We start from the raw sequence: 13,065 nt of genomic DNA, 5'->3' as shown, positions 1-13,065 counted from the left end.
CGGATCCAGACTCAGACGTGCAGACGCTGGGCCTTCAACTACCCAGGAGACATGCAGACTGGGGGCCCCTGTGCAGTGCAGCATTTAAGTACACATTAAAGTACTTTTTAGATACATTAAAGGTTTCTGCCTCTAACCATCTTTCACAGACTGATTTGCAGATCCCTTCTAGTCTCTCAGTAAATCTTTCTTTCTCGGGTATTTTATGCAGAGAGTGGTAGGTGTCTAGAGGACAAAGTCAGGGGTGGTGATGGAAGCAAGCAGAATAGTGGCATTGAATATGCAGGGAATGGAGAGGCATGGATCTGGGAGATAGGTTCAGTTTAATTCGGCATTAGGACTAGTACAGACATCGTGGGCTAAAGGGCCTATTCCTGTGCTGTACTCTACTATATTCTATGCTCCCCTGTAATCATCTTTCAATTTCTTTAGATCTATGATCTCAGCCACTGGGAAGGAGACACAGGGGCCTTAGGTCCCATACATCCATGTTCGGCAACAGTTATGACCCTTCAACCATCAGGTTCTTGAACCAGCATGGGTAACCTCACACCTCAACAATGAACTGACACAATAGCCTATGGCCATGCTTACAGAGACTCTACACCTCATGTTCTCAGCACTATTTGTTATTGTCATTGTTATTGCTTTTTTGTGCTTGCACCTTTTGCACATTGGTTGCTTGTCAGTCTTTGTGTGTTTTTTTCATTGATTCTATTGTATTTCATGGTTCTACCCTCAATGCCTGCAGAGAGTGAACCTCAGGGTGTAAATGGCGATGTAGTGCTTGTGTACTTTGATAATAAATTTACTTTGAACTTTGAGCTTTAAACGCTGGTTTTTGACTGTACTCCCTGCAGTCCATCATATTTACTCTACCTCATGCCCCGTAATCTTATATACCTCAATTCAGGCTCAACTCAGCCTCTCTCATTCCAAAGAGAACATTGGCCCACCCTCATTGCAACAATTTTCCAGTTCTGGCAACATCCTTTTAGATCTCCTCTGAACCCTTTCCTATAATCTGATGACTAGAAAACTATGCAGTCACTATCTAGTATAGCCTTCTTGTTCGTATAGTTGACATTTCTTTTTCTTAAACTATCTTAAAATAGATTTAAACTGCATCCTTCAAGAAGTTGTAGATATACTGTCTGAGGTTCCTTTGATCCTCCACACCACTCAACATCCTGCCATTTGTCTTTTGCACCTGTCACTTCATGCTTCTCTGGATTAATTCCATTTGCCATGTTTCCGCCCAAATGATCGGTTTGGTGATACTTTGCTGCAGTCTAAAGTTTCCTTCTCATTGTCAGACACACAGCCAATTACTATGTTATCTGCAAAATTCTTTATCCCGCTCCCTAACGTTTACATCTCAATCATTAATTTGCATTATGCGGGACTGGCTACTTAGTCCTGTGCAGCCTCACTGGAAGCAGTTTTAAGATAGAGTCACAGAGCACTACAGCAGAGAAATGGGACATTTGGCCCATCTAATCCATGCTAGCCTGGTCTTCTGCTTAGTCCAATCTACCTGCATTCAGACCATATGTTTCAAATGATTTGGAGTTTGTTCAGCTCCAGGTCCAGTTCCCTGACTTGGTGTGTAAAGCTTCAGCTGGATTCACTTACTGCTGGTGTAGTCATCATGGATACTGGAGGTTTTTCTGTCTTCTGACATCTCGCAAGAGGAGCTTTCCACTGGTCTGTCATTCCAATTGCTCTAAATGTGAAGAAAGAAAGAAAGAAAGAAAGAAAGAAAGAAAGAAAGAAAGAAAGAAAGAAAGAAAGAAAGAAAGAAAGAAAGAAAGAAAGAAAGAAAGAAAGAAAGAAAGAAAGAAAGAAAGAAAGAAAGAAAGAAAGAAAGAAAGAAAGAAAGAAAGAAAGAAAGAAAGAAAGAAAGAAAGAAAGAAAGAAAGAAAGAAAGAAAGAAAGAAAGAAAGAAACTTACCTTAGCCTTTGCATATTCTTGCCAAAGCCTCAGCTCCCCACTTTAACCCTCTCCCACTCATACAATGGCTGCTCCACTTAAATGAAACTTCCTTTTATTGGCCCTTGCTAAGTGCCTAATAATCCAAACTATTTCAAGCTCCACCAAAAGTCTCAAAGTGGTGCGTGGCCAAGTGGTTAAGGCGTTGGACTAGTGATCTGAAGGTCATGAGTTTGAGCCCCAGCAGAGGCAACGTGTTGTCTCCTTGAGCAAGGCACTTAACCACACACTGCTCCAGTCCACCCAGCTAAAAATGGTACTGGCAAAATAAAATGCTGGGTGTTAACCTCACGATAGACTCGTACTCTCAGTTGCTCTCGCACCATGGAAACCGGCATAAACACCGGCCTGATGAGCCTATAAGGCTTGGGACAGACTTTCACTTTTAACATAGTTCTCAAAAGGCCCCATTTACTTTTTAAATCTTGTGCTTTAAGTGGTGGATTTGGGATTGATTTTGACCTTTAAGAGACATTTGGATAGGTACATGGATGTGAGGGGTATGGAGGGGTATTGTCTGGGTTCAGGTCAATGGCACTAGGCAGATTAATAGTTTGGCATGGACTAGATAGGCTGAAGGGCTTGTTTCTGTTTTGCAGTGTTCTATGATTCTATGACTTACTCACTACAAGCAACAATCTCAAGTTCCACCAAAGTCGCTATATTTTCTCCATTTTATATTCTCCATCTCTCTATGGCTGTCATTTTTCTGAACTATGCTGAATTTTTGCTGAAAGAATGGTTTCGTAACTTTCAATAATAAGCCACCAGGAGAATGTTTGTGAGTTCTTTGTCTGAAAACCTTACTTACAACAAAATACATATTTCTTCATAACCATATAGACTAATAACAGATAGCTTTAGAATCACACTGAAACAATTCATATTAGAATCTATTATGTATTTGCAAGTCAGTCTTCTGTACTGAAGTATTTTATTTGGTTCACTTTTTCTCTACAGAATTAACTGGCTTCAGAAGGGGAGCAGGGAGCTGTTTGGGACAATAATTGAAGATCAAATATATATCCTGGTTGATACCTCTCAATCCATGAAAGATAAACTAGAGTTGGTTCAAAGAAAGATCTTTCAACTCATGCAGGTTGAGTACCAAGCAGTTCTATCTCTCAAAAAGAGTATTTCTAATGAGGTGCAAATTATTATGTCAATGATGTAGTACCTGATTGTGACAAATCCTCTGTGGTTTGTAAAAGTGGGCTCCTCTGGGGAAGTGTTGACTCATTTAGGTCTTGGCCTGAAACATCAACCGTTTATTTCCTTCCATTGATGCTGCCTGACTTGCTGAGTTTCTCCAGCATTTTGTCAAGTCAAGTTTATTGTCATTTAACTATGTTTCTAATGTATATAACAATATTTTTTATATATATATAGAAACGAGACTATGTTTCTTCGAACCAGGGTGTAAAGCACAGTAGTACACATTACACACAATAACTTATGAAGGTAAGGATAAAATCTACAGATGAATCAAGCATAAAATAACAAACCAATGTTATAAATAACATAAATAACAAAGACTAAGTATTGTAAGGTGTGGAACAGATTAACCAGTGACACTTCAAATATGACACTGTGGCGACCCATTTCCTGGCGTATCCGAACCGACTCACAATTAGATAGCCTACGGGGGTTTGCGAGCACAGAGCTTTGGAGCCTCTGCGCCATGGGGGGCCGGTTGACAGAGGCTTAAAAGTGAGGCTGAAGTTTTCGAATAAAGTTTTTTTCCTTTGACTGCAGTTACCGACTCCGTGTCGTAATTTTAGCGCTGCGTGTAGCACACCGCTACAACACAGTGTGTTGCTCAAGATTTCCAGCATCCACAGAAGCTCTAATGTTTTTGAGATACACTGACTAAACTGCAGTTTTTCATTAGGTAGCCCTGCAGTGATGAAAGTGCTAATTTTTCGAATAGATTTGCATGACAAATTAGTAGCTGAAACAAATTACTTGCCCTGCTAATTATTAGTTATTGCCTGTAAAAACCGTTTGCTTTGAAAATGGCTTTTTCTGTGCTGTTGTGGAAGTCTGTTTAACTTTGTTAAGGCTCCAAAATTAAAATTGTTTTTGTTAACAAAGTATTTTAGATATTCGGTACTGCAGATAAAGGAGGAAGGCAAAACACAGGATATAATAGGCCAGTTAGGCTGATTTCAGTGGTTGAGTGGTCCGTTATTAAAGGATGAGGTTTCAGGGTACTTGGAGGCACATGATAAAATAGGCCAAGTCAGCATAGTTTCTTTAAGGGGACATCTTGGTTGACAAATCTGTTGGAATTCTGTTACAGGGTTCCCTAAAGGTTAACTTGTAAGGAAGTTTATAAGGAAGGCTTATACAATGTTAGCAATCATTGAAGAGAATTAGAAAGTAAGAGCAAGACATTGGATAGACCAGATTGTGAGCTGTTTTTGGCCCCTTGTCTAACAAAGGATGTGCTGGCATTCACTAAGACCTTCGATGAGCATGTTGATGTGTTGAGAAGAGTGCTACAGCAAATGTGGGCACATGGAGTGAAACCTAAACCCAGCAGGTATGATTTCCTTAAGGCTGAAGTTTACTACCTGGGGAGAATTGTGTCAGCAGAGGGAAAACGGATGGACTGTGCAGACACAGAGGCAGGAACAGCACTGGATGAGAAGAAGCCAGGCACAGTGGAGAACTGAGAAAGATTCTGGGTCTATTAAGCTACTATTGGCAGGACATTAAAGATTTCTCTTGAATCGTGACACCTCTCTGTGACCCATTAAAAAGCAGAGATGACAGTGACAAAAGTCAGCTCAGTAGGGGTAGTGTCAGAAAGACAAATAAAAAGAAGAACCGTGTGCCCTATTGCAAACTGATCACTTGGACAGAGACACATCAAGAAAATTTGGAGAGGCCAATAGACTGCCTAGTACAGCCACCTGTGCTGAGATTCCCAGACTGCACAACTGTATTGATGCCTCCAGTCAAGGTTTGGGAGCAGACCTGTATGAAAAGCAAGATGACAAATTGAGAATAATAGCCTATGGTTCATGAACATAGATGAATGCAGAAAAAACTACCACCTATACAATGGGAAATTGGAATCCCTTGCCTTGAAGAGGGCAATTTCTGAAAAATGTGGAGATTACCTGTACTATACCCTACATTCTCAGTTTACAGTGACAACAGCCCCCTCACCTATACTCTGTCTTCAGCAAAGTTGAATGCAACTGGATTTAGATGGGTTGCTGAACTGACCGAATTCTTCTTCACCATCTGTTATCGCTCAGGAAAAGAAGATGACGATACTGACTCTTTGTCCCGAATGCCGGTAGCCATGAAAATGATTATGAGTGAGTGCACGGAAGGAATCTTATCCAATTCAGTGGGAGCCACAGTCCAGGCTGTTGAAGTTCAGCCAAGTGCAGACGTACTCTGGACTATGGCAGTATCTGTGCAATTAGATGCAGTAAACATCGACTTGGTGGACAAGTCTGTTCCACCACTGTCCAGGAGAGAGAGAGCAGCAAGACAGGAAGAGGGTGGTGACATCAAAATGATAATTCACTTTGTATGCTCAGGCTCAAAACCTACTGTTCAACAAATACAGACATGAAGCAAGCGAGCCAGTTGCTTTCCGCGAGTGTGGGATAAAGTAGTATTGGATGAGGATGGCATCCTTTATTGGAAAGCTACCCAACAAACACAACTGGTGCTGCCTGAGAGGTTCAAGTGCACAGTCCTGAGAGAGCTACATGATAAAATGGGGCAGCAAGGTGATGATCACACAACAGCTCTGGGAAGAGGGAGATTTTTCTGGCCTTACATGCAGAGTGACATTGAGGACCACATGCAAAGAGTCTGCACCTGTCTCAAGCAAAAGAAGCTGTGTTGGGAAACCAGGGCACCACTCCAGAGCATTGTGCCAATGCAGCCATTTGAACTTGTGTCAGCTAGGCAGGTGTAAGGGTGGATACGAGTACATTCTGGTGATTATTGACCATTTTACATGATTTGCACAGGCATACATGCAAATCACAAAGCCTGGAAAAACTGTCACTGACCGCCTTTTCAATGCCTTTGCCCTGAAGTTTGGATTCTCATCACGAATACATCATGACCAAGGGGCCGAATTTGAGAACCAACTCTTCACGCAACTGAGAAAACAGAACGGTGTAGCAGGATCAAGAACTACACCGTACCACCCCCAGGGAAATGGACAAGAACTACAGCATACAACCCTCAGGGAAATGGACGAGAACTACACTGTACCACCCCCAGGGAAATGGACAAGTTGAGAGGTTCGACTGGACCTTTCTGCAAATGTTGGAAACGCTATCAGAAAGACAAGAAAAAAATTGGGATGAGTCATTGAATAAAATGGTCCATGCATAGAAGTGTACAAGGTCGGAAGTAACAGGAATCTCTCCATTCTGCCTTCTCTTGGGTAGTTTGCCAAGGTTGCCCATAGATATGTTCTTAGGCCTGAAGACTGACAAAAATCCTGCCGCCCACAGTGAATACTTGGAAAGATGGAAAAGAGGCATGCAAGTCGCCAATCAGATTGCCAAGGAGTATATGCAAAAGGATATGTGGAGAAATAAGATAAATGATGACAGCAGAATGAGTTACAGAGCTACAACCTGGGAATCATGACCTAGTAAAGAGTCTGACACCTTGTGGAGGCCTGGGAAAGCTCCAAAACTATTGGGAGGACTGCATCCATATTGTTATACGGGAAGCTGGGGAGGATGTGCCAATCTATGAAGTAAAACCTGAACAAGGAAAAGGAAGGCCCATGGTACTACATCGCAATCTTCTCATGCCATGGGAGCACCTGTCTTTGGATGCTGAATCACAAATGGATACCGCAACAAAGCAAGGATGTCTGCCAAAACAGCACACCAGGATTCATTCACCTACAGAATGGGAAGAGTGTGAACCAGCCAACAACAGTGACAATGAATTTTACTAGCAAGTCGAATGTCACCAACCTCACAGTAGCAAGGACTGTAATAGTTTTGAAGTAGAGTCTACACTACCTGCCGAGCAGCAAATGAGGGTTGCCGATTCACAATACTTCCAGAGACAAATGCCTGAGAATGAACAGTTGAGCTTTCCTGCATGTGGACCAGCACCAGTCACTGTATCTTCATCTGTACCAAGTAATCTGAACTAAGTGACCCCAGTGATTTTCCTGCATGTGAACCAATACCAGTTCCTGTATTTACTCCAGTGGATGGTGAGCCAGACAACCAGATAGATAGAGCAAAAACAAGGGAGCTCAAAGTTTCCTCGGAGAGAACGATGACCACCAAAATGCTTTACTTACGATAGGGTTGGGACCCCCCCCCCCCCCCCACGTGACTCAACATACAGGCTGCAGACTGCAGACCTCTTCAGTATCAGGCCTTGCCTTATAATTGTGTAATATCAATGACTTCATTGACACCTGTGCCTCAGTCCCTACATCAACTACCATGTCCCTACTAGAAACCAAATGAATGTTTAGTACAAGGAAAGTAGTGATTGCAAGTCTAACACTGGCAGAAGATGTTGGGACGACATCTACCTTTGAGGAGAGTGTGTGACAAGGTTGAAATCTGTTCAGTTTAGTTATAAGTAATAGTTCAAGTATTTTTTCAAAAAGAGTTAAAATAATTTATTTAATGTGAATATCATTTCATGTTGAGAAACAAAGGGATATTACTTGAAAAACATGCAAATATGGGTAGTTGAAAGTTCTGAGAATGCGTGTGCAAGGTTTTCTCAAGTAGTATGGAGCACTGAATCTGCTATTGACTTGTATGGGCTTGCATTCAATCTTCAGCGCACGATCAATTGCTCATACCTGCCAGAATGCCTGGGGAATGGCAGTACCCGCCAGGCTCATTCTCCATAAAATGACCGATGCATGAACGTTATGGAGCTTCTGCTTCATTTTTCATGGGTACTACAGTGGCATAGAAAGTATGGGCTGAATGATGATGATGATTAATTTTCTAGAAATAGACTTACGGTTATTGGCGAAGTAACAGTGGCTGACAATCTATACTAAAAGTGGCAGCATGGAAATACATAGTACCGTTAGTGTTTTAAATTCCTTTTTGCCAGCATCTGTAGCTACGAACATTAGTTGAAAGATTCCATGGCAATAGAAACTGTGAGCTATTATGAAGCAGGCTGAACTACCCATAACATCTTATACATTTCAAAATGATCTCCTCTCATTCTCTTAAACTCCAAATAATGTACCATATAACATATAACATATAACCATATAACAATCACAGCATGGAAACAGGCCATCTCGGCCCTCCTAGTCCGTGCCGAACTCTTAATCTCACCTAGTTTCACCTACCCGCACTCAGCCCATAACCCTAATTAGCCCATACGGCTAATCTTTCCATGGAAGTCAAGTTCTTCATATCATAAACTTGAGCTAAGACTGAAAATTCCTTAATCTGGCCTAAGGACCATGCTTCCAAACATATAAAGTGACTTTTTTTATGGACTGCTGTACTCAAAGGGTTATTTATTGGAATGTTTACTTTATTCAGGAACAGCTCAGACACAAGAGCAAGTTCAATTTCGTGAAGTTTGATTCCAGAGTTGAACCTTGGCAGGAGAAGCTGGCAGATGTGACTGAGAAAAATATTGAAAGTGCTTGGTCTTGGATCCAAGGACTTCAGGTAAATGTATTAGTGAACACCTTAAAAATGTTTCTCATTATAATTTGAAATTTACTCGTTTCTACAGTGCTTTGCTTAGAACGTAAGAACATAAGAAATAAGAGTAGGCCATCTGGCCTATTGAGCCTGCCCCGCCATTCAATAAGATCATGGCTGATCAGTCCGTAGACTCAGCTCCATCTACCTGTCTTTTCCCCATAACCCTTAATTCACCTACTCTGTGAAAATCTATCTATTTGTATCTTAAATATATTTAGTGAAGAAGCCTCAACTGTTTCCCTGGGCAGAAAATTCCACAAATTCACCACTCCCTGGGAAAAACAGTTTCTCCTCATCTCCGTCCTAAATCTTCTCCCCTGAATCTTGAGGCAATGTCCCCTAGCTCTGGTCTCACTTACCAATGGAAACAACTTTCCTACTTCTATCTTATCTATTCCTTTCAAAATTTTTTAAGTTTCTATAAGATCCCCTCTCATTCTTTCGAACTCCAGAGAGTATAGACCCAGGCGACTCAATCTCTCCTCATAGCTTAACCCCTTCATCCCTGGAATCAACCTGGTGAACCTCCTCTGTTCTGCCTCAAAAGCCAGTATATGCTTCCTCAAGTATGGAGACCAGAACTGCACACAACTGCTTGGACCAGGTAACAACATTTAAAGGACACCTGGGCATATATATCTGGATAGGAAAGATTTAGAGCAGGGGTTCCCAACCTTTTTTATGCCATGAACTAATACCATTATCCAAGGAGTCCATGGACCCCATATTGGCAACCCCTGATTTTGAGGGATATGGGTCAAGTGTGGTCGTATGTGAGAGTTTAGATGGGCAACTTGGTCAGTTTGGACCAATTAGGCCATAGGCCTTGTTGCCACACTCTCTGACTGTGTAGATCAAGTATCATGTTGCTAAGGATCCAAATTACAGCTTTGAAATATTGAATTGAAAACCTAGGCATCTGTCGAAGGATAACAGGCAGGGAGCACACTGAGAAAAAACCATTCAGATATTGCATGGATAATTAGGCCACACGACATGGGAGAAGAAGTAGACCACTTGGCCCTTCACGTTTTCTCCTCCATTCCATCATGACTGGTTTAATTTAATTTATCTTTATTTAGTGATACTGGACCTACCGGCTTAACGAGCCCACCCATGTGGCCAGCTAAACTGCTAACCCGTACATTTTTGGAACGTTGGAGGCAATTGAAGAACCTGGAGGAAGCCCATACAGTCATGGGGAGAATGTACAAACTCCTTACAGACAGCACTGGGAATTGAACTAAGGTCGCTGGTGCATCAACTGCTATGCTGCCATTTATTATCCTTCTCAGCTCAGTTATCCTCTCTTCTCCCCGTAACCTTTGACCCCCTTACTAATCAAGATTTTATCAACCTTTGCTTTAAGTATACCTAACGACGTGGCCTCCACAGCCATCTGTTGCAATGAATTCTACAGATTCACCAGCCTCTGGTTAAAGAAATTCCACCTCATTTCTGTTCTACAGGGACATCTTTGTAGTCTGAAGCTGTGCCCTCTAGTTCTGGACTCCCCAACTATAAGAAACATCCTCTCCACGTCCACTGATCTATGCCTCTTACGTTGTACACCTCTATTTATGTGAGCTTATGTGTGCAAATCTGCTACCGTATTTCCAGCATAAGCGACTACTTCCAAAGCACTCAGTAGCAACTTTCTGGGTACCCTTGTACATCTGCTCATTTATGCAAATATCTCATCAGCCAATCATGTGTGAGCAACTCTATACATTAAAGTATGCAGACATGGTCAAGAGGTTCAGTTGTTGTTCAGACCAAACATCACCTTGGGGAAGAAATGTGATCTAAGTGACTTTGACAATGGAATGGTTGTTGGTGCCAGATGGGGTGGTTTGAGTATCTCAGAAACTGCTGATCTCCTGGGGTTTTCACGCATAACTGTCTTTATAGTTTACAGAAAATGGTGTGAAAAACAAAAAAAATGGCAGTTCTCTGGGTGAAACTGCCTTGCTAATGTGAGGAATCAGAGAAGAATGGCTAGACTGCCTTGAGCTGACAGGAAGTTGACAGTATTTCAAATAACCATGGGTTACAACAGTGGTGTGTAGAAGAGCTTCATGGATGCACAACCTGTCGAAACTTGAAGCGGTTGGGCTACAGTAGCAGTAGACCACAAACATATACCCTTTGGCCACTATTTTAGGGACAGGAGGCACCTATTTAAGTGGCTACTGATTGTACATAGTGCTATGGGGTATCCTGATAAGCACTGCATAACTGAAGATCCTTCCTTCTCTTACTGTTGCCCTGACACTGCCTCTTTTGTTCTCAAACCATCTGCTAAGGAGGTTAGTAACTGCCTTCAACAGTGTTTCAGCTTCCTCAACATTTTGATAGCCTGCAAATGATCCTCTCTTCATATTGCCAACTAATTAGTGGAGATCATTTCCTGTTACTGGTGATTTGAATTCAGATTTAATCTGATTCCTCACATCTATATTTAGCTTGCACCAGTGTCAATTGAATTTGTGCCATAGATCCATATGATTTAGGAGCAGAATTATTTGGCCTATTGAGACTGCCCCGCCATTTCCTTCTTAACCCCAGTCTCCTGCCTCCTCCCCACAACCTTTCATGCCCAGAATAATCAAGAACTTACCAATCTCCACCTTAAATACACCAGTGAGCTGGCCTCCACTGCCACCTGTGGCAACGAATTCCACAGATTTGCCACCCTCTGGCTAAAGAAATTTCTCCTCATCTCTGTTCTAAAAGGATGGTCCTCTATTCTGAGGCTGTGCCCTCAGGTCCTAAACTCCCCCTCCAAAGATCCTTTGGTGTATCTTGTCTCGCTTAAATATATTCTACTGTTTGAAATGGTAAGATTGATTTGATTTGCAAATTTAAATTCTGCAATATTTTCCTAATTTATTCCTAGATAATTGACTGCATTTACTCTTGGTAGCAATGCGCATGCATTATTCAACAAGTGACACTCATTACTGAGCAATTGAGGAATAGAATATTATCCACAATATCATGAGTATAAAGATGCTCAGTTAAAAACAATAAACAAAATGCTTATTCCCTGAATAATGTTGCCAGAGCTATAATTGAAAATGATGGCATGTTATTTATACTTCAATATAATGGCTACCTATTGGATGAAATACACACAGTAATTGCCCTGAGATTGTGCTCTTAGCTTTGAACTGTGCAAGATTTAAGATCAGCCTGAGATGCTAGAAATACACTAGCTATTTGATCTTTTGTGTGGTTATGCAGATGATTGTCCAGCATTTTTAGAAGTAATCAAAAGATTAATCAGGGATTCTCAGAAAGCACATGTTGTGGTTATGTACTAAAATTGTTCATGTAGATTTTGTTCCGTACGATGCTCAGGTTTTTTTTTGCAGGGAGATTTTTAGTTTTGGGTTAAATTTCTCTCTAGGTTGGAGGTTCCACTAACACGCTGGGAGCTATCCGATTTGCTTTAGCTGATGCCGGCACTGAAGCTGTCTACCTGCTCTCTGATGGAAGGCCTGATCAGGTACAGTCCCGTATATTGAAAAAGTCACTTTATTAGTTGAATAAAATCTATAGCTATCATTGATACCTCACAGTTACAAACTTCCTGTGATTAACAGCTTCAAAGCAGAAGTCCTTTAAAGATTAGCTTTGAATATCATATTGAAACCTACAGTGAAATGCCTAAGTATATCCCATTATTCTCTGATGTTGCTTGCTTTCTCCCTTAACACTCTCCATAGAGCATAATGTTTAACTCTGCCTTTGGTTCATCTTCTTTTGCTGGTTATCATTCACATGTCCTACAAAATCATTTAAAAATGGTTACGTACTCATACAGGTGTGAGGAGTTCTTTCTCAGAAAAGTTTAGATGTGAAACACTGTATTTAAAATTGCAAAGGGGTGTAACAAAATCAGTTCACCCTAATTATTCATCTAAAGTTTAAGTTATTCACCTAATGGCCCTAAAGCAGGGCTCCCAACTTGATGACCACGGACCCCTTGGTTAATGGTAGGACTCTATAGCATGAAAAAGGGTTTGGAGCCCCTGTCCTGAATGAAAGCTCACATGCTGAAAGTGTAATATAAAAATTAGGAGCCTGTATTGTGAATATTGAAGGTGCAGACTTTGTTTCATGAATCTGCTGAGTTTCAGCCCTGTGTTATTTCCTTCTGGATTCCTGGCTGGAGAGTGAGGTGGATTGGAAAAGACGCCTAATGGATATGTTAATTGTTCTCCCCTAGTACCATGTCTTATTCCAGAACGTGTCCCACCACTCTCTGTAAGGAGCTTGTATGTTCTCTCTGTGACCGTGTGGATTTCCTCTGAGTGTTCTGGTTTCCTCCCACAATCCAAAGTCATACAGGTTGGT

The 13,065-nt window shown here is 41.4% G+C and overlaps 1 protein-coding gene across 9 annotated transcripts in view; it reads left to right on the top strand.

Annotated features, from left to right (window-relative positions):
* The window catches only part of LOC132391104 (von Willebrand factor A domain-containing protein 3B-like), a 174,185-nt gene that overhangs the window by 70,909 nt on the left and 90,211 nt on the right, over positions 1 to 13,065 (top strand). For all 9 annotated transcript variants that reach the window (XR_009511088.1, XM_059963860.1, XM_059963861.1 and 6 more), the window contains 3 exons: positions 2,954 to 3,092; positions 8,533 to 8,664; positions 12,116 to 12,214. Coding sequence is in view for 8 of the 9 variants with exons in the window: in XM_059963860.1 (XP_059819843.1) it covers positions 2,954 to 3,092; positions 8,533 to 8,664; positions 12,116 to 12,214 (370 nt within the window). In the remaining variant the exon portion in view is untranslated. The remainder of the gene's footprint in view (positions 1 to 2,953; positions 3,093 to 8,532; positions 8,665 to 12,115; positions 12,215 to 13,065) is intronic.

Source organism: Hypanus sabinus, chromosome 3 (genome assembly GCF_030144855.1).
Source record: "Hypanus sabinus isolate sHypSab1 chromosome 3, sHypSab1.hap1, whole genome shotgun sequence".
Lineage (NCBI taxonomy): Eukaryota > Metazoa > Chordata > Chondrichthyes > Myliobatiformes > Dasyatidae > Hypanus > Hypanus sabinus.
The sequence above is the reverse complement of the archived record's forward strand: the minus strand, read 5'-3'. Positions and strand labels throughout refer to the sequence as shown.